Here is a 25,151-nt window from a genome sequence, read left to right as displayed (position 1 = left end):
TTGAGCACTGACTTTCAGACTCAAGGTCAATTTCCCCCCTGGAAAAAGAAAGGCTTAAAGGAAAGACACTTCATTTGTAGAACAAAGAACTGTGGGGGTTGTTAGCTGTTTCTGGCAGTTTTTTCTTTATTTCATACCCCTTTTGCTAAAGCTGGTATCAGACCACTATTGATAATGTGTCCAGCACACACCTTTGACTGAGAGCTGTACTCCTGATTGAACTGTTTCTAGCATTAAGATTTCAAAGCCCTGTGAATATGCCTACTACACACTTGCTGAATGATGTTTGCTTGCAGCTCCAGGTACACCATAGCAATTTGGGCTTAAAACAAATCTGTCCCCAGTAAATTCTGTAGCAGCTTCAAACAGAACAAGAAAGGATGAGTTCTTACACATGCATACACTGCTGCAATTTCCTGGGGAATCCCTATGCTTCAGTGCAACTCCACTATGCTTTGGTGCTTTTGGAAGAGCCTTTCTTCCAGTTAAAGACATATTTCCATCTCTGTAGAGTATTTTCTTCAAGGAGTCAACTGGAGAAGGTGCCAGGGTAAACGACACCTGGTAACACACCCACTAGAACCGGCGCTCAATGAGAAATACCTTACTCTACCCAGTTATTCTCCAAAACACCATTAACTAAAGCCAGCCCAAAACAAAATATAAAGAGGACTATTTATCCACATTAATCGAATTAATAAAAAGACATTTGTGAACAAATAAAAAGGAGGATTTAATCTGTTTACACTATGGTTAAATCAGAAAGACTTATTCCTTCTACAGCTGACCCCCCCTCGACAAAACAGCACGACTTCATTTTGTGGACTTCATGCTTCATGCTGCAGGTTGTGCCCATTAGCAAGCACGCAATGGGCAGCATCTAGCAGACAGATATCAGGGGTAATATGCTACTGCTCACAGCCAGCTTCCCTGGCAATGCCCCCAGAGGTCCAGACAGTTCATTTCCAGGTTAATTTTCAGAGCCTTGTAAGAGATGTTCACAGAAATCAAGTACCACTCCAGTTCTTTGGGAACACCAGCATCCCTTTCAGAGGGTACAGGCAGGTGAATCATGACAGCAGTTCCCACCGCCAGAAGCCAATGCCTTATTCTCCACTCCCTGTGACTCCACACCACCACTGTGTGTTTGAGTACATGATGAATTGACTCAACCTGCTAATCCAGCAAAGAATGAGCCTAAAAAAAATAATGAGTTGTTTTCTTCCAGAATATCACTAAGATGGCTTGCCACATAGTCAGGCATGGACTGGAACCAGTGCCAGAGAAGGGGTGCCAGTCCCAAGCTACAAGGCTAGGACTGCCAATTCACACCATCCAAGGCCTCATGCCATGTGTAGTGGGTTTGGAATTCAGCCCAATAAAAGAATAATGCTCTCCCACCTACTTGTGAAGGAACCCAATGCGTGAGTCACCCAAAGGAAGCACTTTTAATGCCAACTACACGTATCACCTGGCACCCCAGCAGAAAGGCATGTAACTCAGCATGGCTTCCAGCTATGGTGAGACAACAGCAAATAGTCAGTTTGGGGTGCCTCTCATCTTCCTCTCCCTCAGTATACCATAGTGCTAACATAGCCTCATCAAGACAGTATTGTTGGCAAGGAGAGGGAAAGGAGGGAGAGGAGGAGAGGAGAGGAGAGGAGAGGAGAGGAGAGGAGAGGAGAGGAGAGGAGAGGAGAGGAGAGGAGAGGAGAGGAGAGGAGAGGAGAGGAGAGGAGAGGAGAGGAGAGGAGAGGAGAGGAGAGGAGAGGAGAGGAGAGGATACCCAACACCACAAACAAACACCACCACCACCACCACAACTGATATTTGAGAATATACTTCTTAGAAAACGATTCAGTGTACCTCCTAAGGCTCAGCATGTAAAACTTCCCCTGGGATTTTTTTTTTTTCCGTATTTTTTTTAAGATGAGGAAGGACGCTAGTCTTAAAGGTCTGACTGGCCTGACCTCCTGTAGACCATACACAAACACCTTATTTGCTCAGGAAAATAGAAAATGGCAACACACCAAAACCCACAGAAAAATGGTCCATCATTTATCAGGAGTAACAAAACCTGGGCTCATGTTAAGCCATCTCTGAAATCTATTGCTCTTTTTGTAAGGTATATCAAGAGAATAACAAGCTACATGGCTACCTGCAACTCTTCAACAGATAGACAAAGCAGTAGCCTGATTGCAGGAGTATCTCATCCAGCAACACAGTGACTGATATTAATTAACAGGAGCTGAATGTAACAGTTGCAAAGTTGAAACTCAGGAACTTCATAGTCATTGTTGCATTAAACAGCACCAAAAGTTACAGAGTTTTGAAGAGCTCTGATAACAATCCTGAACAGCTCTGCCTGGATCCAGTGATGGCTGCTCAAGTTGTTGCCTAGAAATCATTTCCTTTCCCAAAACAAAGTACTAATGGGTAGGAGAAAGCTTCCCTTCCCCACCTTACACTCCTGGCCTGCAAGTCTCCAACAAAGAACCAGGAAACTACAAGGAGTTCTTTGGAAATGGGGAATACCACCATCATCTACTCTCACAACCTCATAGCTGGGCACAGTCTCAAGGAGATTGCAGCATACCATGACCTGTCTGTTCTGCTGCATTTCAAGCAGGTAGCAGAGCTTAACTGCACACTAGCATCTGCACAAGCTGTCCACAGCCAGTTCCCACATCCAGTGCTCAGCTAGTTGGTCATCTCATGGGCTTTACCATTCCCTACCTTCTCCTCTCTGTCATAGGCCCCACTGCTGTGTTACCTGAACCCAAACTTAACGTTGCGTTACCTGCTGCAAGGTTTGGAAGTACCCATATCCAGTTAAAGTCTGAGACTTTTAGGTTGCCCTGTACGGAGTTGGGAATTGGACTCAGTGATCCCCATGGATCCCTTCCAATTCAGGAAATTCAATGGTTCGATGATATTTGAACTGTAAATGCCTCTTTTGTCTTAACACACTCCCCTAACACCTAAAGCTTGTGAACCAACAACCCCGCAAAGAGCACCTGAGCAGCTGTAGGATTTGCTTCACACCATGGTAAGCCAAACTTTAAAGCAACCTCCAGAAGGGCTGTAGACAGGTTTTTTTATTTTTCTCCATATGCCCAGGGAGAAGCAAATGAGAGGAAAGGTGGGACTCTGCTTGGAAAAAAGCTTTATTTTTTCTTTTCTAATAAATAAAATTTGTAACTACCCAGACCCCTGCTTTGTCTAAAAGCAGAGCAACTGATTGGATATCAATATCTCTAGTAGATACTTCACAGATAGCTTGCATGCCCCTTCCCATCTCTTTAGGAAAAGAGGAGGAAGGGCAGAATTTCAGATGCACTGGGAGAGGTTTCTCAGCAGGATGGAGCAAAGGCAAGGGGTATCCATGCCCAGCAGCACCACTTCCTGGAAAGCTGGCATTTCTCCCCTCATCCACTGAGTGACAAACTTCCTTAGAAAAAGTCAGCTATCATAGATGAAGAAAACAAAAACAACAGTATCCTTCCAGCAGCCAGGTTTCAGAGTGGATTTTCATCCAACTCTCTTTTTGCCTTCCAGCAGAGCTGCTGCTAGCTCAAGAGAGTCCCACCAGGCAACACTCTTCTATGAAGGGGCAGCTTCTCAGTGCCCTTGTCATATTACTCCATTCTCCTTTGCACTGGTGAGAAAACTAACTCAAAAGAGAGAAAAGAACTCTTACCAGCTTATCCTCTGCTAGGGATGTCAGCTGCTGGGAGTTAGTGCTGGATTTGCACTCAAATTCGTACTAACCAGTCACTCCAAACACCACTTTCAGGCAGACTTTCCCATCTGCACTTCCTGGGCACAACAGTGTATTTCACTCACTGCAGTCATGCCACCTTACACTTGCTGTAATTCTCATGTGTTAATAAACTACTCACACTACAGGTGATTTAGCAAAGCAGCAAGAGACTGGAAGTCTGCCAACAGCCATTGAGAAACAGCTTTAAATGCATCCCACAGGACGGGAAAAAAACTCAACCGCATACATAGCTCAGCTTATTCAGATCTGCAAAAAAGTAGGTGCCTGAAGAGCAACCTAACACTCCACATGTTTTTTACACTCCAGAGCTGTGGCCTTAAGAGCTATCTGCAGTCAGGAACAGGATTTTACAGGATTTTGTAACTGGATGTAGCCCAGTCATTCACAGCATAGAGACAGATCTGATTCTGATGCTTTAGGAGCATCTCGCCCATTTCACTTAGAAGCTGCAGCTACCAAGAAACGCATGGCTTGTCCTGATAGAAAACTCCTTATTTTATTAGCCACCTTCCTTCGGAGGAAAATCTGCATACCCCTTCAAAATCAGATCTTTACTCTTAAAGAAAGCTGCTAGTCTTAGTTTTGCCTTCTTCCCAAAGAGAGTTCTGAAGCCCTGCAGATGTCAGAGCCAGCTCTTTTTGAAAAGTCATTTACTCTCAGAGTATTGGAAAAAAAATAGATTGCAATTAAGCAGAGTTATTAATCTTTTGTCACCTAGGACCCAAAGCCCATTCATACTCATGTCAACAAGAGTGTTTGCCACTACAAAAAGGACTGGGCACAACACAAGTGTCTCATCATTTTTCAGAAGAGAATAAAAGATCATCTGGGGGCCAATAACTAACTGCTCTGCCTTCTGGTCACAGCAGCTGACCATTTCTGCTATCCCATCAACAACCATATTACCATTCTCCCAGCATGAGCCACCACAATCCACGGCTCACTTTCTTACATATCTCACAGCTCTGCTACCTACCCAGAGGAGAAATAACCATGGCCACAGTGGTAGAAGTGCTCTTTGGAACATGCCTTTCAAGATACCACTTCTCAAGATGAAAGAACTATCAGGATCAGCTAAAAGCTCCAGATTTTCCCCAAAAGACACTTAGATCTATGAAGAAAGTGCCAGGGTCACTTAAAAAGAGAGTCTGGAGAATCCAGTGGCAGGCAGTTAGTCCTTATCTGGACAGATAGGCAGGACTCAAATTTTGGGGCCAACTGTCTCACGCTCCTTGGACAAAATCCAAGTGGTCAGCGTGAAGCCTCATCATAGTTTCTTCAGGTAATAGTCAAGACACAGAGAGATGCGATTTCCGTCACAGACACCAGATTCCTGCCTGCCAGGGTATGAAATCAAGACTTCTCTGCCCTAATTGGGGTCCAAGAGTGTCAGAATTAAAGGATGACAGTAACTGGATTGGTTACTGTAGTCACAAACAATAAGGTTAAGAGATTTCCTTTCCCTCCTGTTTGCTGGGCTCTGAGTAGGCAGAAGTTATAAGGCAAGGGGGTGGGTGTTAAACCTTTCCTCCTCCAGTTGCTTAAGAGGGGTGTTCAGGGTTGTTAATTTTGCCTCCTACTTATAACTGACACTTCTCACCTCACTGGTTTAAAGACACATTTACCAATGTATGCAGGGAGCAAGGGCACCTTGCTGCACAAACAGTGAATGAAACAGGCTCCTTGAAACCATTCTCCCATCACTCTGCATCCTTTCACATTAAATATCCACACGGATGCACCACTGGAAAGATCACCACTCAAATTTTGCTTAAACTGCTGTTGCTAGTCATGACACAGCTTCACTTGAAAATGCACCATTCTCTCCCATTCCCTTTCCCATGTTTATATCGGCTCTTTCCAGGCTGTCTTCTCACCTTCTTTTCCCCTCCGGACTCTCAAGTACCACCCCACTGGAAAAAGACAGCAAACCTCGAGGATGGTTCAGAGTTACCTCTGCAAAGCACCCAGGCACATCAGCCTGCAAGCAGGGGGTTGGAAGAGAGACAAGTTCTCCATCACAGGGGACCTCCAGCCTCCCTCTAACCACTGATTTCCATGAAACATGGTTCTTTGAGGCAGTTGCCCTTGACAAGCCAGGACAAAATTGGGCAAATAGATGAGAAGCTGGGAGGATCAGACAGACATAATATATTTTCTTAGTAGTTTCCTGTGTGAGGCTACAACACATTTGCTGTGTTATTCACAATACCCAAACATCTGGGGGGCTGGGGGAAGGGAAAATTAATTGAGGACAAACCATACCAAACAACTGCTGCTCCACCATGTGCACAGGAGAGTTGCAGTGACATAACCACATCCCCCAGGCTCTCCTACAGCAAGATTTCACTGCTCTTACAGAAGGCAGCAATTTAGATTTAAGATCTTGTTCCAGGCAGAGAGGGAAGATTTAATCCATCTCTGCCACTTTTTAACTGTTTAGTGAATCATTTCACCTCTGTTTCCCCCTCACCCATGTTTATCCAAAGCACCGAGTAAAACCTGCACAGAATAAGTAGCTTTTCATTATAGAACATCATGCAGCATCTACCACAACAGAACACAAGACTCTGCCATAGCCTCCTGGCACCTCCTGTCACACAAGCTGATTTCCAGATAATAAGCACATTGTCAAGAAGCATCTCCTGAGAAAGCATTAGGATCTGCCCAGACAGTCCATCCCATAATGCACAGCATGCTACTCAGTCACACAGCCATTAGCCTCCCTCATGCTCCACTGCAAGCTATGCAGACATTAATGGCTCCGACCAGGAGCAATATCTTTCCTCAGCACAAAGAGCCCTTAAAACCTCAGCAGAAAGTAAAAAAAAAAAAAAAAATCCCAATTGACTTCCACATACTGCTCCCCAAAATTTCCTCAAGACCACACCAGTACCCATAGACTTCTGAGTCTGTTCAGGGGATTCCCAGCCAGCAGCATCCAGACTAGACAGCAAGGAAAACTCTGCTGGTGACCCGGCTCTCAAATAATTTCTCTCCAGTTGCCCCTTTCTGAGCACACTCTGGCTTCCTAGTCTAGCTTTCCAGTCTCCAGAAGCCAGGGAAGAATCCTCAGCCATATCCTCAAGCTTCAGCTTTATCTTTCCACATCAGAGAAATACCCCAGACTGTATGGGCAGTCTTGTTAGGCTCTATTTTTCCCAAGAATTACAAATTTCTTCCTTTACGAGTACTGGCACTGTGTTGGGAGCAACCCTTCTACACCTCAAGGTCACTTCTGCTTTGCAATACAACTCCACAGTCACTCTAGCACAAGCAAGGAAACAGCAACACTGCAGCACAGAAACAAGCAGCTGGGAACAAAGTGGGGAGAACAGGAACAGGGGTTACAGCTGTGGCTTCAGGCAGGGAAAGTGTTATTTGAAGTAGAAGAAGAGCAAGCAACTTCAGATCATGCATCTGAATCTAAGCCTCACTTTAGTGTATAAACCGCCAGATCATCTTTCTGCTGTTTTCAAACAAGTTACTTGTTTAGCAAAAAGCATGTGACCAAATTCATTGCTGCTGCATAACAGCCTCCCCAGAAATGTTAGAAAGAGCTTACTAAACAATCCACAGGTCAGTGGCAGGGCTACAGGCTACAACAACATTTTTAAAAATTATATTTTACAGGAAACAAAAAGGGTACATTACTTGGGAAACAACACATCTTTAACTGGTCAGTGCTTTACTTAAGATCACTGTGTTTTAACTTCCAGCTGTTCACTTGAGGTCTGCACAAAAGCAACCTCAGGCCACACAGAAAAAACAAAAGCGAAAGTCTGCAGCACCACTTCAATCTTCCGTCATATTATCCATGCTGAAATTAGGCATTAGTATGGCTAATGTCACAGAACTTTTTTCACAAACGTAACAGATTTTGAACTTCTCTGTCTACATAAGAAACAAGATTGCTGCACCAGCTGCCCCCAAATCCAAGGCTGCTTTAAAAAAAAGATGCTGCAGTGCCAGCTTGGCTGAGAGCAGCAGCCAATGGCATGTCAAGGTACAAATGCACCACATCTCCACAGAGGCACAGCACTAGCAGTTTGCCACAATAACTGTTGCTGAACACCTCACTCACTGTGTCTCTGGGCTAAAATAAAATGTGTTAATGAATTAACCACCACAAAGCAGGGAGTGATTACAAAAACACTACTTGCAGCCATGTCTACAGGAGGAAAAGAACAAGATGCAGTGACAAGTGCTGATGGGGATGCAGGACAGGCTACATCCTAACACTCATCACCTGGCAGAACTTGCTGGGATACACCTAAAAGTCCACTGGAGATGTGCCAACACAGCCAAGCTGCAAGAAGGAGTGAAATGGGGTCAAGGTTAGTCCACTGATCCACATCAACTTCCTCCAGTTCTCTGCTGCAGGCATTTGTTCAAGTGCCAATAGACACCTGTCTGCCAAGCCCTGCTACAGCGACTTAAAACACAGAGCATCCCCTCTCCTGGTAGAGGTCTCCAGACATGCTGACAAAAAGGGAACATGTGCAACACAGCAGCTTCTGTAATGCATAGTCTAACAACTTTCCTACTAATGATGAATGCAGAGTTAAGGCTGCATTACAACTTGCTACTTCTGAAGTAGTAAACCCACCAAACAACCCATCTGTTTCTTTTGCTGTTATGCTGAGCTGGGAAGTACCTTAGATCTGACTATCTGCAGAGTCCGGAACATGGTACCATAGTAAGATACATCTGGGAAGAGAGCATGGGAGGTATTGAAGTGATACAATAGCAGTGATATGGGCTTATGGAAGAGACAGCGCCAAACCAGTATGGGCATCCATTTGTGAGGCTTCTTCACAACTGTAAGAAAAAAAATTACATTAAAAAAAAAGCTTAATTCTAAAGAGTTGCACAGTTAAGACTCTTCACTCAAAAGAATGATTCTCATCAAAACTGGTGAATTTGTGCATAGGATTTTCATCCACTTGCAACAGAAGCTGTTAATAACCAGAGACTGTACAATGCAGTTCTCTGCTCAGATCCTTGTGTGTGGAGCAGGTCCCTGAAATAAGGGTGACTTGTTCACACTTCCACAAATCAGTATTGTAACAGATAAAGTTATCCCCAAGCAAGTATGAACATTTCATCAATACACAAGTAAGACGAACAAACTGTAAATTCAGAGTAATGGGAGTGTTGTCCTTTTGTCTGACTGGAGATTAAGGAACATAATAGGCAGAGAAAAAGCTTGAAGTCAGGGGACCTGACAAACATCAAGGAAAAAAATGAGTAAATTATTCATATATACAGTATGCTATGAAATCCAAACGGACATCCTGAGTCAACTTTTAACAAAGGAGCACACAAGAATGGAAGGAATATCTGGAGCAAGCAGCCTCAAGCATAAGGTATGAGAGGACTGAAAGAAATGTCACCTTGCAGGACTGTATTTCAGAAATATAAATACAGGAAAATTCAAAAAGTCTAACAAAAGAAAAGAGCTGATATTTGTTAAGTAAAAAAACCTAAAAGCCACCTAAAAGAAAGAAAAATAACATCAAGAATGTAATCCAGTTGAAAAACACAAGCCATATAAGAACAAGATGTGACCATTTCAGCTTCACAAGGAATAGTGTATAAATTCTGGAAAAAGAGGAAACAAAAAAAGTAAACTACTTAGAAAATTTAAAAAAAATAAGATTCAGAACTAAAGATTATTATAGGTGTGCAGGCGAAGACAGAAGCAAGGAAAAAACATGAAAACAGTACCAAAATTATCAGCAGGCATCTGCAGGGCTTGTTTTTGAGGGAATGAAGCAATAAGAAAGTGGATGTATTGATAAGGTAGAAAATTGACTAATAGAAGATAGATGAAAGAACACAGGTGAAAATGCAGGACAAATAAAAGTATAAAAAGTAAATAAATAATAATATATATATATATATAAAAATAATGTAAATCTAAAAATCTAAATAATGTAAATCTAAAAAAAAAAAATCTAAATAATACAGATTTAGAGACACTACTTGAACTGTTACTGAAAATCAGACAGCAGAAGAATCAACGAGAAGCTTTGAATGAACATGATCTTCTCCCCTGGTAAAAAAAAAAAAAGTTATTAAAGAAAGCAAAAGAGTACCTGAACCCTTTACAAGGGAGTTACTCCTATTCTAACCCTGCTACCATTGTAACAGCACATCAGCTAATTGTTCCTGTTTTTCAGTTTTGGAAAATGGAACCAGAGACATGAGTTCCAAACTGCGTATATTGATAAGAATTTAGTTATATGCACAGAAAAACAGTTAAAAATACACAGCTGATATGGAACCTGGACATTTTTTGTCCAGGAGATGATTCCACATGCACTGGCTTTGGATCTCATGCTACTTAAGTTATGCTCACACTGAAGAATAAGAAGCATGATAAGAAGGATTTACAGCGGAAGTGTAAAAATCAGCATGAGTAGGAAAATAAGGAGAACCTAGAAAAACTAGAATAGCAGCCAAAATACAACAGGAGTTTCTATTTACTACACAAAATCCCTCACTGGGTTAGACTACATGAGACTGGAGAAACAGAAAGAGCACGAGAGATGGCAGTGGGCAGTAAATGATAAAGGAGATAGCATTGCAACAGGCCTGAAGAAAAAGCCAGTTTGGTTTTGAGCTGTGTGCTCAGAGACTGAATCACAGCAGGGAGTGGTCTCTGTAACCACAGCTGCAATGCATTAAGGTACCTGCACTACTGCATCTCTCCTTCGGGTCCACTGCAATGAATATACTGAGCATCCAAACAAAGCCTCATTTATCTAAGAGACTTTTAAGCACAAGAGCAATATCACTTATGCTGTCTGCTTCCCCAGAGGCAGAGACAGTTTCCTGCTGCCACGTCCCACACAGAGGAGTAAGACACACTCGTTTCCCAAAACAGCATCCACCAGCTTTGATGTAGCTAAAAAATAAAAATTAAAAAAACAAAACAAAACAAAACAGAAGCACAGCTTCCCCACCAGCTGGGATGCTGAAAGCTTGGACCAGATAAGAACACAAGGTATTCAGAAAACAGCCTTGGACAGACGCAAACCTGACATGCTATAAAATGCAGTATGTTTCTCACCTCTGGCTCTTTTTTGGTAAATAATTTATTCTGAAGTTGACTGGAGACATGCGTCAAATCTAGAATCATTGCGCATTACAAACAATTACACAAAAGTATCAGCAGAAAATTCATCAAATAATGGATCTGCTATGGGAATCCCATAAGATACTGGCACTCAGCAATTTATCCTTTTGACAGGATAAAGGTCAGATGATCTCCATCCCAGAGGAGGGTGCACTACACACATCCTACATAGTTGTTGGTAATCAATCACAAGTAACTGAATGTGCCAGAGGAAGCAGAATGAGCATTCATAGTGTACTAGCACAATAAGAACTATGCAATATTTTTTATAAGCTATCAGATAAGTGAGCTAACACAGCCTAGCTAACGAATGACACTCTGGAGAGCAAGGCAAGGAGGCAGTGTGGCAGGAACTTCAAACAAAATTAAACCTTCAGGAAAATCACTATTAATATTCTGAAAGGAGCATACACACACATCCTCTCAATCATACTGGCAGGGGACACTTGTCCCAAGGTCCACTAATGAGCAGAAAGAAGGAATAAGAGACATTAACTCAATTATCATATGCTCAGAAGTGAAACACTGCCAGAGGAAACGTGCTCCTCTGTGACAGACAAGCCACAGAGAGTGACAGATAGTAAACACATCAGATACATTACGTTGCAGGCTTATAGCCAAGCCCACAATATTAAGAATAATAAGAAATCCAATGGCTGTTTAGGACATTTTGTTTTCCATATAGGACTAAAAGGAAATCATAATTCAAACACAGCAAATATCACCAGTTATAAGAGACTGTTGCCTTACAAGAAACTGTGGCCTCTCTCAAGCACTCCCTGGCTGGAGCTATGCTGGTTTGTCATGGCATCATAGTATCTTTTGAGGGAACAATCTGGAATCATTTAACATTCCCAGGGGTGCAACTCTGCAGCTTACCCAAACAGAGCAGATTTTGCTGAGGGTGGAAGTTTACTATGAAAATGCCTGATCTACGGAGAAAACCACTCAAGAACATCTCAGGCAGATAGATATATATTATTCCAGCTGAAATAAGTGTTTCTTAAAGAAACACCCGGTTCAGAGACTCTTTGTGCTGAAATCGCCTTCAGAAAAGGAAACTTTTAGGGGTTTTAGAAGAAGACAGGCAATACTCCTTGCTGAGAGAAAACAGACCCCTGAGTCCACCGCTGTCAGAGCTGCCCACTTCATGAGGCTGTGAGGTGCTGCCCACCCAGCTGAAAGCAGCTGTGCCATAGGAGAGCACGTTCCTCCATACCGTATGACCCATACTACTCGCTGCAAGGCTTCCCAGACCTCAGGCAAAGGAAAGCAAGCAACTGGCTGCACAAACGATGTCTTAGCTACTCTCCAACAGGTGTCAGGTTAATAGATACTGTCTGCCCAAACAGTACAACAGAGTTGCAGAGACAACATTTGCCTCATGGCGCTTCAAAGGATCATATTTTCAGTTGTACTTGCAATAACTGCTCTCCATCCAAGGAGACATTCATTAGGCTATAACCTTCCCAAACACACATTTGCAAGTTTAAATGATAGAGAATTCAGGGCATCTTCTGAAACATAATGTCCTGAAGGTGCACATATACAGTCTCACAAAATGAGCCTAAACCACATGCATTTCCCTAAGTCAATGCTTTTCTGACTATCATAAGCAGGAGACGCTGTGTTTGAGCACACTATGTGGGTGGCAGCAAGACTTGGAATGTTTCTGAGCTCATGCATCCTACTGAGATATGAGCTACTCTGGACGAAATGCAGTATATATGAATCCTTGCAGCATCATTCACAGCATAATTTCTAGAGGTAGAATATGCGTTTGCAACCTGAGTTCAACAATACTGACACATTATCCAAAATGTAACTCGTATCTCCCACCTCTAACTAGAAATGTGATGACTTACCGCTGAAACAACATGCACATAGCACTGAACACAACAGCTGTGTCATGGAAAAAGAGTAAGAGTGAACACAATCACACAATCTTATCTTGTTTTCTAATTAAGAACGTACATTTATGTGCACTCAGATATTAAAGGGAAAGAAAAGGAAGAGCAGTCCTATTAACAGATTAAAAAATACCACTACTTGGAAAGAACGAGACCTGAAGTATGTTGGACGAAGTCCATTCATACATTTTTTTCCAAATGTACTGCCTGATCAGCATACAAAACAATGAAAATACAGTAAGACATTACCATGAAGTGACAGACATTTTGCTTTGGCAAAGCTCTAGTACATTTCTTGCAGTCTCCATACAGTGAAAAGCTGCTACAACCCTTAAAGTGTACTTATTTGCATGGTATCACAATAAAGATGTTTTCTTCTACCTCAGAACACCATTATAAAGACTTTTACTAAGATAAATATGAGTAGAAGTTAAGACTGATTGATTGACTATTTTAGCAAAAACATGCCTCACATCCTGCAGCATGAATCAACCAGAATTGCTTTTCTTCTAAGGCATCACGATGGGAAGCCAATAATCCCTATCCCAGTGGGTAGCCTAGCTGAAGATGCAAAGAGCATTTTGCTTGGTTTCCAGGTGCCTACTTCCTTCTGCCTCTCTGCATAATAACCCACAGCCCAGAAAATTCAGCTCTGCCTCCCCTGAGAGCCACCCGAGCCAAAGGCAGCTAAGTCTAAGCTATGCTTACTCAGTTCATACGAAGGGCATTAAAAGTTCACAGATCTCTCTCAGCCTGGCCCCAAAAAAAGAAAGACCCCAGCAGGAGGGATGATACCTCCATTCTGAGAGCAAGTTAACTTCCAAAACTAATCATGGACTTAGTTTAGTTGTGCATTCCTGATTCAGCAGGAAAGACTTCACTTATGGGCAACAGTTCATGTTAGAAAGCCAAGATCCTCCTATAAGACATCAGAATTCTTACAGTCATACCATTTAACTGTTCAGTACATTGGGGCTTATACTTCATGGTGCCTATTTTTACTGGCCCAGACTGCCTCTCTGAAATCCTGCAGGCCTGGACACAACCTCTCCTGTTGAGTATTAGCAGGCAAACGCAAAGCAACCCCACAAAGGTTGGTCTAGCCTAGTCCTGCTCCTGCAGCACACAGAGCTGCGCTTTCAGAAAATGAAACACCTAAGAAGGAACACAGGGACAACAAAGAATTTCAATACTGAGTCTAGAAAAATAATGCATGAAAGCATTAAAATCAGTGCAAAGTTCTCCTTTCCCTAGATATGTATAGGGGTGAAAGAACAGAGACTACACATGCATAAGAGACAAAGAGACCCAAGGGAGAAGGATTACTGCACTTGAATTGATATTATTTTGCTACCACACCACCTCCAGAGAACAATAAGACCAGAGACCACCTGTACTGGACACTGGGATAGTACAGTAGAGTTTCTACCTTGAAGAACATAATGTCAAGACTAAAACATTATCTAAGCAGATCAGTAGAGGAAGAATATGGGCAAGCAATAAGGAAGCACAGTGCACAGGCATACCATTAACCCAGCTCAGGTTTGGGGCTTCATCTCTCTTTAGTTTTAGTGAACAGAAATACCTGCCTGGTAGGGGCCCACTTGTGACCCACTCACTCAGGAAAGCTTGGGCTAGCTGAAGACCAGAAAATACAGACACGTCAGTCCCACACTGGTCACTGTGGCCTGACAGGACTTCTCCAAACACTTGCTGACTCTACACACATAGCAGCACACCCTGTTAGAGCCATGGCCTCTGAAGGAAGAATCAGCTTCCATCAGCCTCTTCCCATCCTAACAAATTTTGTATCTGAAGACATTCCAGAGATGAAATTTCAGATTAATTCTACCAAAGTTTCCTCGAAGCTGGTGTGTCAGATGTCTGCCCCCACAGCTACCAACACACGAAGAAGCTCATGCATTAGAACAGGCATCTACACAATGCTAATGGAAAACTGTCCTTGTGAAAAGCCATAGGATTCACTGGGCCAAAGAGCAGTTCTTCAAACAATTTTGTCAAATGCAGCCAAATGAAGCACACAATTGGGAAAAGCCAGCACAGATTAACCAAGGGAAAATTGTGCTTGACAAAACTGATCACCTTCTGTCACGAAGTAATCTGCTCAGTTGATATAGGGAGAGCAGTTGACTTTATCTACCTGGATTTCTTCAAGGCTTTTCATACAGTTTCCCACAGCCTCCTCCTAAGGAAACCAATGTGTTACAGTCTAGACTAGTGCTCTGTGTGATGCATGGGCAACTGGCAAACAGACTGTACCCAGAGAGTGCTGGTAAATGGCTCCTTTTCAAACTGGCAACCTGTCACAAGTGGGGTCCCCCAGGGATCCATATTGGGCCCAACAATGTTTTTAATATATTCATAAGTGATCAGGATGATGGGATCAAGTGTACCTTGATGAAGTTTGCTGATGACATCAAACTGAATCGGGAAGTGGACACTTTGGAAGGGAGAGCCACCCTGAAGAAAGACCTAGATAGGCTGGAAGAATGGGCTAACAAGAACCTTATGAAGTTCAACAAGGCCAAGTGTAAGGTCCTGCACCTGGGAAAACATAATCCAGGAGTGCAGCACAGACTGGGATCTACCCAGCTGGGGAACAGCTCTGTGGAAAGGGACCTGGGGGTCCTGGTGGACAACAAGCTCGAGTGAACAGTGTGCTGTTGCTGTGGCACAGAAAGCCAACAGGATTCTGGGCTGCATCAACAAGGCCATCGCCAGCAGAGACAAAGAAGTCATTATCCTGCCCTACTCAGTGCTTGTCAGGCCACACCTGGAATATTGTGTTCAGTTTTGGTACAAAAGAGATGTGGACAGGCTGGAGGGGGTCCAGAGAAGGGCCACAAAGATGATCCAAGGACTGGAAAGTTGCCATATGAGGAAAGGCTGAGAGAACTGGGCTTGTTCAACCCTGAGAAAATGAGGCTTAGGGGAGACTTCACCACCATCTTCCAGTATTTAAAAAGTGGCTACAAAGAAGCAAGAGACTCCCTTTTTACCAGGAGTCAAATGGAAAAGATGAGGTGTAATGGGTACAAATTACTCCTGGGGAGATTCCAATTGGACACAAGAGGGAAATTTTTCACAATGAGAACAACCAGCCATTGGAATAGTCTCACTAGGCTGGGCCATCTTGTGTAGACTGTGCTTTTGCCAGGAAAGGTTGGACTAGATGATCCTCCTTGAGGTCCCTTCCAACCTCATATTCTATGAACTTTCAAACCTATGATACACCATTTCTGCTCACCCACTGGCATCCTGCCACCCATGTAACCCACTTCTAAACTCAGTCTCACTATAGCTAGCCATTCTGCCTTTGATTTGGTCAAAGCAGTTCCTCCTTGCAGTACTTCCATTTGTGAAGACTATGTACATAGACATGCTTCACCATCACTAAGTCTACGCTCTGTATCTGCAGCTCCTATTCTTTCTGCAGGAAGTCAACCTGGTAATTCTGTCCTGCTCTCCAAATTCCAGCTTGGGAGTAACCTACCCACAAATAAACAATACCTGAAGTCACTTTAAAGCTATGGAATGATCACTGCTTCCTGCTCCAAACTGCCTCAGCATGTGTCATCCAAAGGTGCACTGGCTTTTGACAGACACATGTTGCAAACTTCTCATTTGCTGCCTGCCCAGCCCAGGACCTCCTGGGGCACTGCAATCACACAAGCTTTCTCTCCTAGCTCAGAGTGTTTCAGAATATTTCTACTCCAACCCATCTTGCCACTCAATCACCAAGTTTCTCCCTACAAAAACAACAACCTTCTGACGTCCTTTCACAAAGGATGGTGTTCTCCTGGTCTACAGGAACAATTATTTTTCCCCTCTTGAATTTTACTCCTCTAGTTTTTGTGCAGCACTGAATACATCATTTGAAGACAGCATACCATAGCCCAGAGATACATGAATCCAGAGTGACTTCTTCAATCTGCCCATTAACTCTCATGAGAAGACCTCCTGATCAATGCCTGAGTGGGCCAAAAGACACCTAGCTCATTAATACATCCAGCACCTCCTGGCTCCAAGACAGGTCTTTGCATTATTCCCATAATCTACCTTGGACATACCCTTAACCATAGTCAGCAGCAACATTTACACTATTCAACTTGCCTTCCAGCTCTGCTAGAAACACATCTGGCTGCGCAGTGAATCCTTTTTGCTGCTACCTATGATCTGGAGTGCAGGTGACACAGGTAACCCCCCAAGCCCATGCATGCCAGGTGGCCACTACCTGGCTTTAGGGGACTGGCTGTAAGGCTATCGTTCACTTCAGGAGCAAAGATAAAGCTTTCAGAAGCAGCGTGGCCACGATGACATACCCCACACTGAGATCTTCCGTGGCCATCCCGGCAGACACTAGCCAGAGGCCGCAACATGGAGTCAACGCAGCCGTGGTCCGGTGCTGGCACACCCAGCCCCGCCGGTCCCCGGTGCCTGCCGCTGCTCCCGCTGGAGGTACACCGGGCGGTACGGTTAGGAACGGCAGCCGAGGCAGCAAGGAGCGCGGCCCCAGGCCCGGCTCGGCCCGACGGGATAGAGATGCTGCAGAGGCCGCCGATCCCCGAGCCGCAGGGGGGGCGGCCGGGGACCGCCTCCTCGCCGCCCGTGTCATCCCTGGCCCCGATCGGCCCCGGGCTCACCAGGGCCCCCTCAGCGGAGCGGGGCGGCCCCCGGCGAGGCTGCGGGCGGCGCGGCTCACCTGGGCACACAGCTCGGCGCAGAACGGTCTATCTCCCACGTCGCGAAGAGGTTCATGGGCACCGGGACCGCTCCGGGGCCGGCCACCGCCATCGCCGCCGCCGCCCCGCCGGCCACCGCCGGGGGCCCCGCGGCGGGACCCGAGCCCAACGCACCGGCTGCAGCCGCCATCCCGCCGCCGCTGCTACTGGCGACGGGGTACGGCCCGAACCCTCGCCTCAGCACCGGCCTCCGCCTCGGCGCGCGCGCGCCCGCTCGCTCGCGCGGCTGGGCGGGCCTGAGCGCCCCGTGACCGCCAACCCGAGAGTGGAAGGGCGCGGCGGGGGGGTTCCGTAACCAATCAGAGTGCGGCTAGGGCGCGGCCTGCGGCGGAAGACGAGCCAATCGGAGAGGGGAAAGGGCGAGGATGGCGACTTGGACAACCAGCCAATCGAAACCGAGAGAGGGATTGACAGAAGCGGCCAGTAGCCAATTGCAGAGAGACAAGGACGCGGCGGCCTGAGAGGGGCCAGCCAGTGGGAACAGCGCCGCTGCTCCGGCTGGGGGCGGGGGACGTAGTGGCGATCCCTTTAAAGCTCATCAGCCTCAGCAGGCGCGAGCTTGTTGAGAGGTGTGGTTGCTCTCGCGCCCGCTCTCGCGCCCGCTCTCCCGCCCGCTCTCCCGCGAGCTTGCCCGTCCGTCTGCCAGCTTGCCCGTTTGCTTGCTCGCTCCGGGGTTGCGGCCTGCTCGCAGCATTGCCATGGCAGCGGGGATCCGAGCGATGGGGCTGCGCTGCTCCACCCACGGGGCGGGCGGGGGTGAGGGTCGCGCTGCTCTGGGGCGGCCGAGGGGAGCCCCTGAGGACCGGTTCAGAACTCGGCCATGGAGGCGCTGCGCCTGGGGCCGGGGCGGCAGGTGATGGGCTGTCGCGGAGAGATGTGCCAGCGCCCCCGGGGCGGTGACAGGCTTTCGGCTACTGTGGGGATGGGGGCGCCTGGGCCTCGCGGAGACCGGGTTGAATAAGGGTGACTGGGAGCAGGGGCAGGTGAGCAGCACGGCGAGTCAGCAGGTGGATGTGAGGAGCAGACAACCGTCAGAGTGCAGGAGCGGGGCTGCAACAGGGAAAATACCAGCTGGATTGTTGGCCTGAGGCCAGTTGTGTGAGGTTCAACAAGGCCAAGTGCCAAGTCTTGCACTTGGGTCACAACAAGCCCAGGTAAAGCTACAAGTGTGGGGAAAAGTGGCTGGAAAACTGCCTAGAGGAAAAGAATCTGGGGGTTTTGATTTACAGCCCATCTGAACATGATCCAGCAGTGTGGCCAGAAAGGCCAAGAGCATCCTGGCTTGTATCAGGAATAGCGTGGCCAGCAGGACTAGAGAAGTGATTGTGCCACTGTACTCAGCACTGGTGAGGCCCCTCCTCGAATACTGTGTGCAGTGTTGGGCCCCTCATCATAAAAAAGACACTGAGGTATTGGAGAGAGTTCAGAGAAGGGCAACAAAGCTGGTCAAGGGTCTGGAGCACAAGCCTTATGAGGAGCGGTTGAGGGAACTGGGGCTGTTTAGCCTGGAGAAAAGGAGGCTGAGGGGAGACCTTATTGCTGTCTACACCTACCTGAAAGGAGGCTGTAGCATGGAGGGTGTTGGTCTCTTCTCCCAAGTAGCAAGACATAGGACAAGAGGAAATGGCCTCAAGTTGCACCAGGGGAGGTTTAGATTGGACATTAGGAAAAACTTCTTGCTAGAAAGGGTTGTCAGGCATTGGAACAGGCTGCCCAGGGAAGTGTTGAAGTCACCATTCCTGGAGGTGTTTAAAAGGTGTTTAGACGAGGTTCTTAGGGACATGGTTTAGTGCTAGGGTTAGGTTATGGTTGGACTCAGTGATCTTGAGGGTCTCTTCCAACTGAAATGATTCTATGATTCTATAAAGATCCAGGGGTTTGGTGGGTTGAAACTAAAAGCAAGACGAGCCTTGCAAAAGAAAGCTGGGAGCTAAAACTGACTGTTTTCTCAATACCCCTGGGAGCAAGGACTCACCAGAGCATCTGCAGGGGCAGACCTTGGGGTAAGCCTGTGGCAGAGCAGCTGAGGAAATGCATTGCTGTGGTGCTGTTCTAGCAGAAAGGATACCCTTGCTGGACCTCACCTTTAGCAGGGCCTTAGCAGAGGATCTGACTGAAATGGCACTGCCTCTGGAAAAATGGAAAAGGACTAGTACCAAATCACCAGAGCAGGGTGATGCTTGATGTGGGATACTGAAAGGAGGCAGAGATGAACAAAGAGCTGCACTGCGCCTTGCTCAAAACTACCTGAAAGGAATGGCCAAGTCAATAGTGGCCAAACCACAAAATAGAGTGAAGTTGCCAGCTTCAGCAAGGACTGCACCAGGACCTGAGTTGTTCAATATACTCAGGAGTGACAGTTTTCCATTGATGCAGTGCTGTTCCAGGCAGACTGTAAATTGTAGCTTATGTCAATGAAGGGATTAGGATGTAAGAAGCAGAAGCAACACAAACTTGGAAAGCTGCTGTAGAGCTTGAGCAAAGCACTTGTGTTTCCAGAATGTTATTAATAAATATTTCAGTGTCACTTTGCTGAATACTGATGTCTAATTTATAGCCTGTCCCTTGGACCTCTTCTTTTTACTGATGTTTGTCAGTTCTACATTTCATCTGCTGTTGAGCTTCAGGTCTCTAAGTAACACACAGGTATGCACATTAGCTTGCAGTCTGAGTAGATTAATAACATGAACCATCACATCAAACTTTCTGACCTTGCTCTCTGCCCCCTTTTCTAACCCATTTCTATATCTGTTGAACAGCACAGATCCCAGCGCAGAGTTGCCCGGACCTCCTATCTTGCTTGGAAAACAGCTTGTTTGCTGCTTTGATGCATTTTCCTTCCTTTAAGCAAATCATTAATGCATTACCTTTCCTTTCATCCTTGGAAGCCTTGGTTCTCAAAGAGCATTTGCTAAGGGATCTTAGCAGAGGCTTTTGTGGAAATCCAACTGGATCAAGGATGAGCTGCATTTTCATAGCATTTTGCAGACGAGTGTGAAAACCTTGGTTTGCAGCAGGAAGGTGTATGTAATGGTCATGCTGATCTGGCCTTATCTCAACTTTTCTACCCATCACGGTTTGGTTTCAGCTGGGTATCACCATTGCCTTTCCCCAAAAGCAGCTGACTGCTCCAGATGACCCTGCTAGATCTTGAGGCTTGATTTGTTGCTAGAAAACCTATCTTGATGCCCCCCCACCTGTTTGCTCTCATCCATTTTTCTTTCCAGTCTTAGTCATCATTCCCAACTATTTGTGCGGTACGTTAATAGGTCTGAGTGCTCTAGGCTTCCAGGGATGTCCTCTGATTTCCAGGAGGACAGGGGCACTTCTCTGTTTGGCCCAAGGCAGCCTGGTGAAGTGAGAGTTCCTGATCACAGCCTTCCAGTTAGCCCCCAAGGGCTGGCAATCCTGCAGCTCTGCTGGGTCACCTCTCTGGGCCTTATCATAGAATCATGGAATGTCCTGAGTTGAAAGGCACACACAAGCATCATTTAGTCCAACTCCTGTCCCTGAATATGACAACTCCACAGTTCACACTATGTGTCTGATGGCGTTGTCCAATTGCTTCTTGAACACTGTCAGGCTTGGGGCTGTGACACCTCCCTGGGGAGCCTGTTCCAGTGCTCCACCACCCTCTGGGTGAAGAACCTTTTCCTAATGTCCAACCTAAACCTCCTGTGGTACATCTTCCTGCCATTCCCTCGGGTTCTGTCATTGGTTGCCAGGGAGAAGAGATCAGCACCTGCCCCTCCTCCTCCCCTTGTAAGGAAACTGTAGACTGTGATGAGGTCTCCCCTCAGTCTCCTCCAGGCTGAACAAACCAAGTGACTTTGGCCACTCCTCATATGGCTTCACCTCTAAACCCTTTACCGATGCTGTGGCCCTCCTCTGGGCACTCTCCAGTAGCTTTATATCCTTTTTACATTGTGGCACCCAGAGGATGCCCATCACTTCCAGCCACCTCTGCTCAGTGACTGTACCATGCTCTATGATCTGTGATGCTTTTGCAGAGCTGTTAAAACTCTCAGCATTGTCCCCAGGTCACAAATGGCCTTTTCCCATCACAGCCACCACCTGCAGTTTCCTCTTTTTCCTGCATTTCCCCTGGAGGGATGTTGAGTGGAACTGAGGCAGATTTCTCTCTCTCTCCCTGCAGCCTGTTCCCTTTGAGCACCCCTGTCCTTAGTGCAGCTCATGTCTTTGTTTTGGCCTTCTGGCTTTTGTACAGATGAATCTACACATTTGTTCTCAGGCTATTTCAATGTGTCTTGTTTATTTGGGGGCTTAGTTACACAGCCTGCTCTTCATTTTTTCCTACTTTTGTGTTATATTGACTTTGTGCCTACAGGTCTACTGTGCTTCTCCACACACAATGCCTTTTCCCTGTCTTTGGGGTCAAAATTTTCCTGTGTTTTTCATTGTAAGTACCAAAGCCTGGTTGTCTTTCAGCTTAAACAGAGCCTGGTAGAGTCATTGTCCTATTCAGCTGCTTCCCCACCTCCTTTTAAGCTGAGACCTTTAAGTGTGCCAGGCACCAGCTGAGATTGAGATGTACTTCACTGTGGATATGATCTTGAAGCACATCAGGGAAAGCAGCCAAGGAACTCTTGCTCTTCAGTGTCAAGGCAAATAGCTTGAAATGTGCCACCAGAAACACCCTTTTTTTTCTTTATGTGCTATCCAAATGGACCATTTTCTCCAGCTTCTCCTCAGCACTTTAACACTGTTTAGAGACTTCGTAGAAGCAGGCATCTTTGTCCTTGGCAGACAAGGCACCCCACAGTGTGCCCCCATGAGCTGGTCAAGCCCTTGCAGAGCACTTGATTCCTTTGGTCCAGCACTTTTCTCAACCACACTGTTCCTGGAAAAGTCATGTGCCACCTCAGCCTTTGCACCCTGGACAAGGTTGAGGTGCAGCAAGACATGGCAGCTGCTCAGGAGTAGAGCATTTATCTTCATTACAGATGTCCCCCTCAAACTGCCCTGACTTTAGCTGTAAGAGCACCTCTTGTGGTGCAAAATCATGTTTTCTCCCTTGTGAACTCAACCTGTGGGCTCCTGCTGCCAGCAGCCCCACACCGGCATGGGGCAGCAGGCCTGGCGCAGGCACATTTGGCTGTGCCCTGGGCAATATGGGGCTGAGAGGAGCTCACCCCAGCGGTGCTGTGGGTGCTCTGACTACAACTGGAGCTGGAGAATACATGGGAATGTTTGGGGGTTACTCTGGCCCTGGGGCCTGGGTGGGACAGGCAGATGCTGCGGGTTACATAACCACCTACCCCGTGACAAGGAGCCAAGGGTGGCTTTGTCCTGAGCAGGCTGCATAGGTCTGCACTGGCCCACAGTGGCTATGGCACTAACAGCTGCTCGTGTGAGCTGTTCCTCCAGCTGGACCCCAGGGACAGTGCCACTTTGCCAGCGTGTGGGCTGCTGGTTCCTGCTGCCCTCTCAGGTACCTCATCTTGTGACGGGCTGGGGTGGTTCCCTGTAGGACCTCCAGAATCTATGTGCTCCAGACTTAATGCCACAAACCTAAATTTTCAAAATACTTTTGAGCACAGGCTACCAGGACAAGATGTGTTACCAGCTACTGCCTTCCTCCCTGGGTGCATCAAGGTGGTCCAGCATGTGTGCTCTCACAGCTCTGCACCAAGTGCCCCTTATCATGCTGTTTGCCATGATGGTCCTTTCACTCCTCCTCTGAGTTGCTGCCAGCAGAAGTACAACAGCCACTCACTGTCCCTTCAGATGTGTGATGCTGCATACGCTGTGTTGGAAATTAAGGTTTTTCAATAGAAAGCATTTTCATAGAGGCGCAGCCTGCACCCCAAAGGACATTGTCAGCATTGCTTAGTGCCATCCCCTCCATAACATATTTTGACAACTGGTTACCTGGATTGACTGTGTATGTTCATTCCTTTGTTTTCCTGCTTGGCAATTTCTTGCTTCTCCATTCTGATGTCTCCTTCCAGAACCTTGCTCCCCTTAGGTCTTTTTGTGATGTTAAAGTACCCTTCAGCACTCTGTGATCCTTCGTTCAGAATCTGTTCTTTTATTTTTTTCAATTGCCTTTCTGAAGGATGCACTTCATTTCCAGCCACCTCTCACCCTCCACACTGTGGCTGGGCTCTGGGGGACTCAAGGCTCTTTTGGATACTTGAAGCTTTCAGCATGGTCCCCAGGCTACTGCCAGCCTTTCCCCACCGCAGCCACTGCTTGTGGTTCCTTAATGACAAACTTCCCTCAGTTCCTGCAATTCCCTTTCAATGATGTTCAATATGACTGACAGATTTATCTGTCTCTCTCCCAACAGCCTTTGAGTGTGTTGTGATCACCACCCTAGAAGCACTCTTCAGTGGTAATGGCAGGTGCAGATGTCCCACGCAGCACAGAGCTAAGCTGAACATGCTTTTCCTCCCAGGCCTGGAGCCAGCAGCAGCCAGGGAGCAGGTAAATGCTTGGGAACCCTGGTGCACTCCTCTTTGGTTTCCTTCCATATTGTCTCTGAGCACAGCTGCATCCACATGTAAACTCTGGCACCCTGGGTACAGCATTGTGTTTTAGAGAAGCACATAAATATCTGCTCTTGCTGGTTAGTTTTATGTGCCCCATTAAAGCAGCTCTTTACTGCTTCCTGCACAAATGTTGTCACCTCCTGCCCCAGCTTCCAATGAAGACTCAGGGATTTTATGATTCCAGCCCAGGTATGAATCATGTTGTCTTTAGCCGCACTGCTTGGTAGCTGCCTACAGCACCTTCTTCCTACCTCTGCCATGTGGGTACTTGTGTGGTCACTCCTCGGGTCCCTCCATGGACAGACACCCTTTGCTCCTCCCTAGAGCCTGCAAGAGACTGCCCTGATAGTGAGAGCTGCTGCTTCTGTGTCCAGCAAGAAAGATCTAGGGTTTTGATTATTTGTTGCCTGCCCCTCTCATGCCTCACAGTGCTCTCCACTCAGCTTGAGTTGCAAGGTCTCCTTTTCTTTTTGGGGGCAGGTTGCTTTTGGTGCTTTGTTTCCTTGCTCTTTCAGCCCTTCTGGACCGAACTCTTTACCTTGTTCCACCTGTCTAGCTGAGATGTCTGCTCCCTCCACCTACCTGCATAAACCAGACCACGCTCACCACGGGACATGCAAGTTGAACCTGGATGCTGGTTCAGTGTCAAGAATATGAATCCCGCCTGTAGTGTCCATGGCAAATGGGTTTGCCATAGACATTAGAGGCAGGCTTCATATTTTTGTGGTGCTGCCCAGGGTGCCCCAGGGCATCACATACAACAGGGGACTTATGGTCACCCTGTAAGCAGCTGGAGGTGAGGTGAGCTGCACTTCTCTTGACACACCGTGACAGTGACTGGCACTTGTTCTCTCACTCAGGTCTATGCCTGGTTTTGCTCTTGGCCTATCTCCAGAGATCCAAGTGCCTCCCTGTCTTCCGAAATACATATATTTACAATGAGTGGTTCGAAGTCATAGTGGAAATATACTGGAAAACCTTCCATGTGTACCTAAGACCTAACTCAGTTAGAAGCAAGCTCAGAGTTACACGCAG

At 46.4% G+C, this 25,151-nt stretch overlaps 1 protein-coding gene across 4 annotated transcripts in view; it reads right to left on the bottom strand.

The window, feature by feature from the left end:
- Nucleotides 1-17,801, bottom strand: part of LOC309438513 (phosphofurin acidic cluster sorting protein 1-like) — a 91,607-nt gene extending 73,806 nt beyond the window's left edge. For all 4 annotated transcript variants that reach the window (XM_082050026.1, XM_082050029.1, XM_082050027.1 and 1 more), the window contains exon 1: nt 17,562-17,801. In XM_082050026.1, the coding sequence (XP_081906152.1) occupies nt 17,562-17,731 (170 nt within the window). In that variant the 5' untranslated portion in view covers nt 17,732-17,801. The remainder of the gene's footprint in view (nt 1-17,561) is intronic.
- Between the last annotated feature and the right edge of the window lie 7,350 nt (nt 17,802-25,151).

The sequence above is a fragment of the Streptopelia decaocto genome, assembly GCF_964273445.1.
Source record: "Streptopelia decaocto genome assembly, chromosome: 3".
In the NCBI taxonomy this organism is placed as follows: domain Eukaryota; kingdom Metazoa; phylum Chordata; class Aves; order Columbiformes; family Columbidae; genus Streptopelia; species Streptopelia decaocto.
Note: the sequence above shows the minus strand (reverse complement) of the source record. Positions and strands in the feature narration are given on the sequence as shown.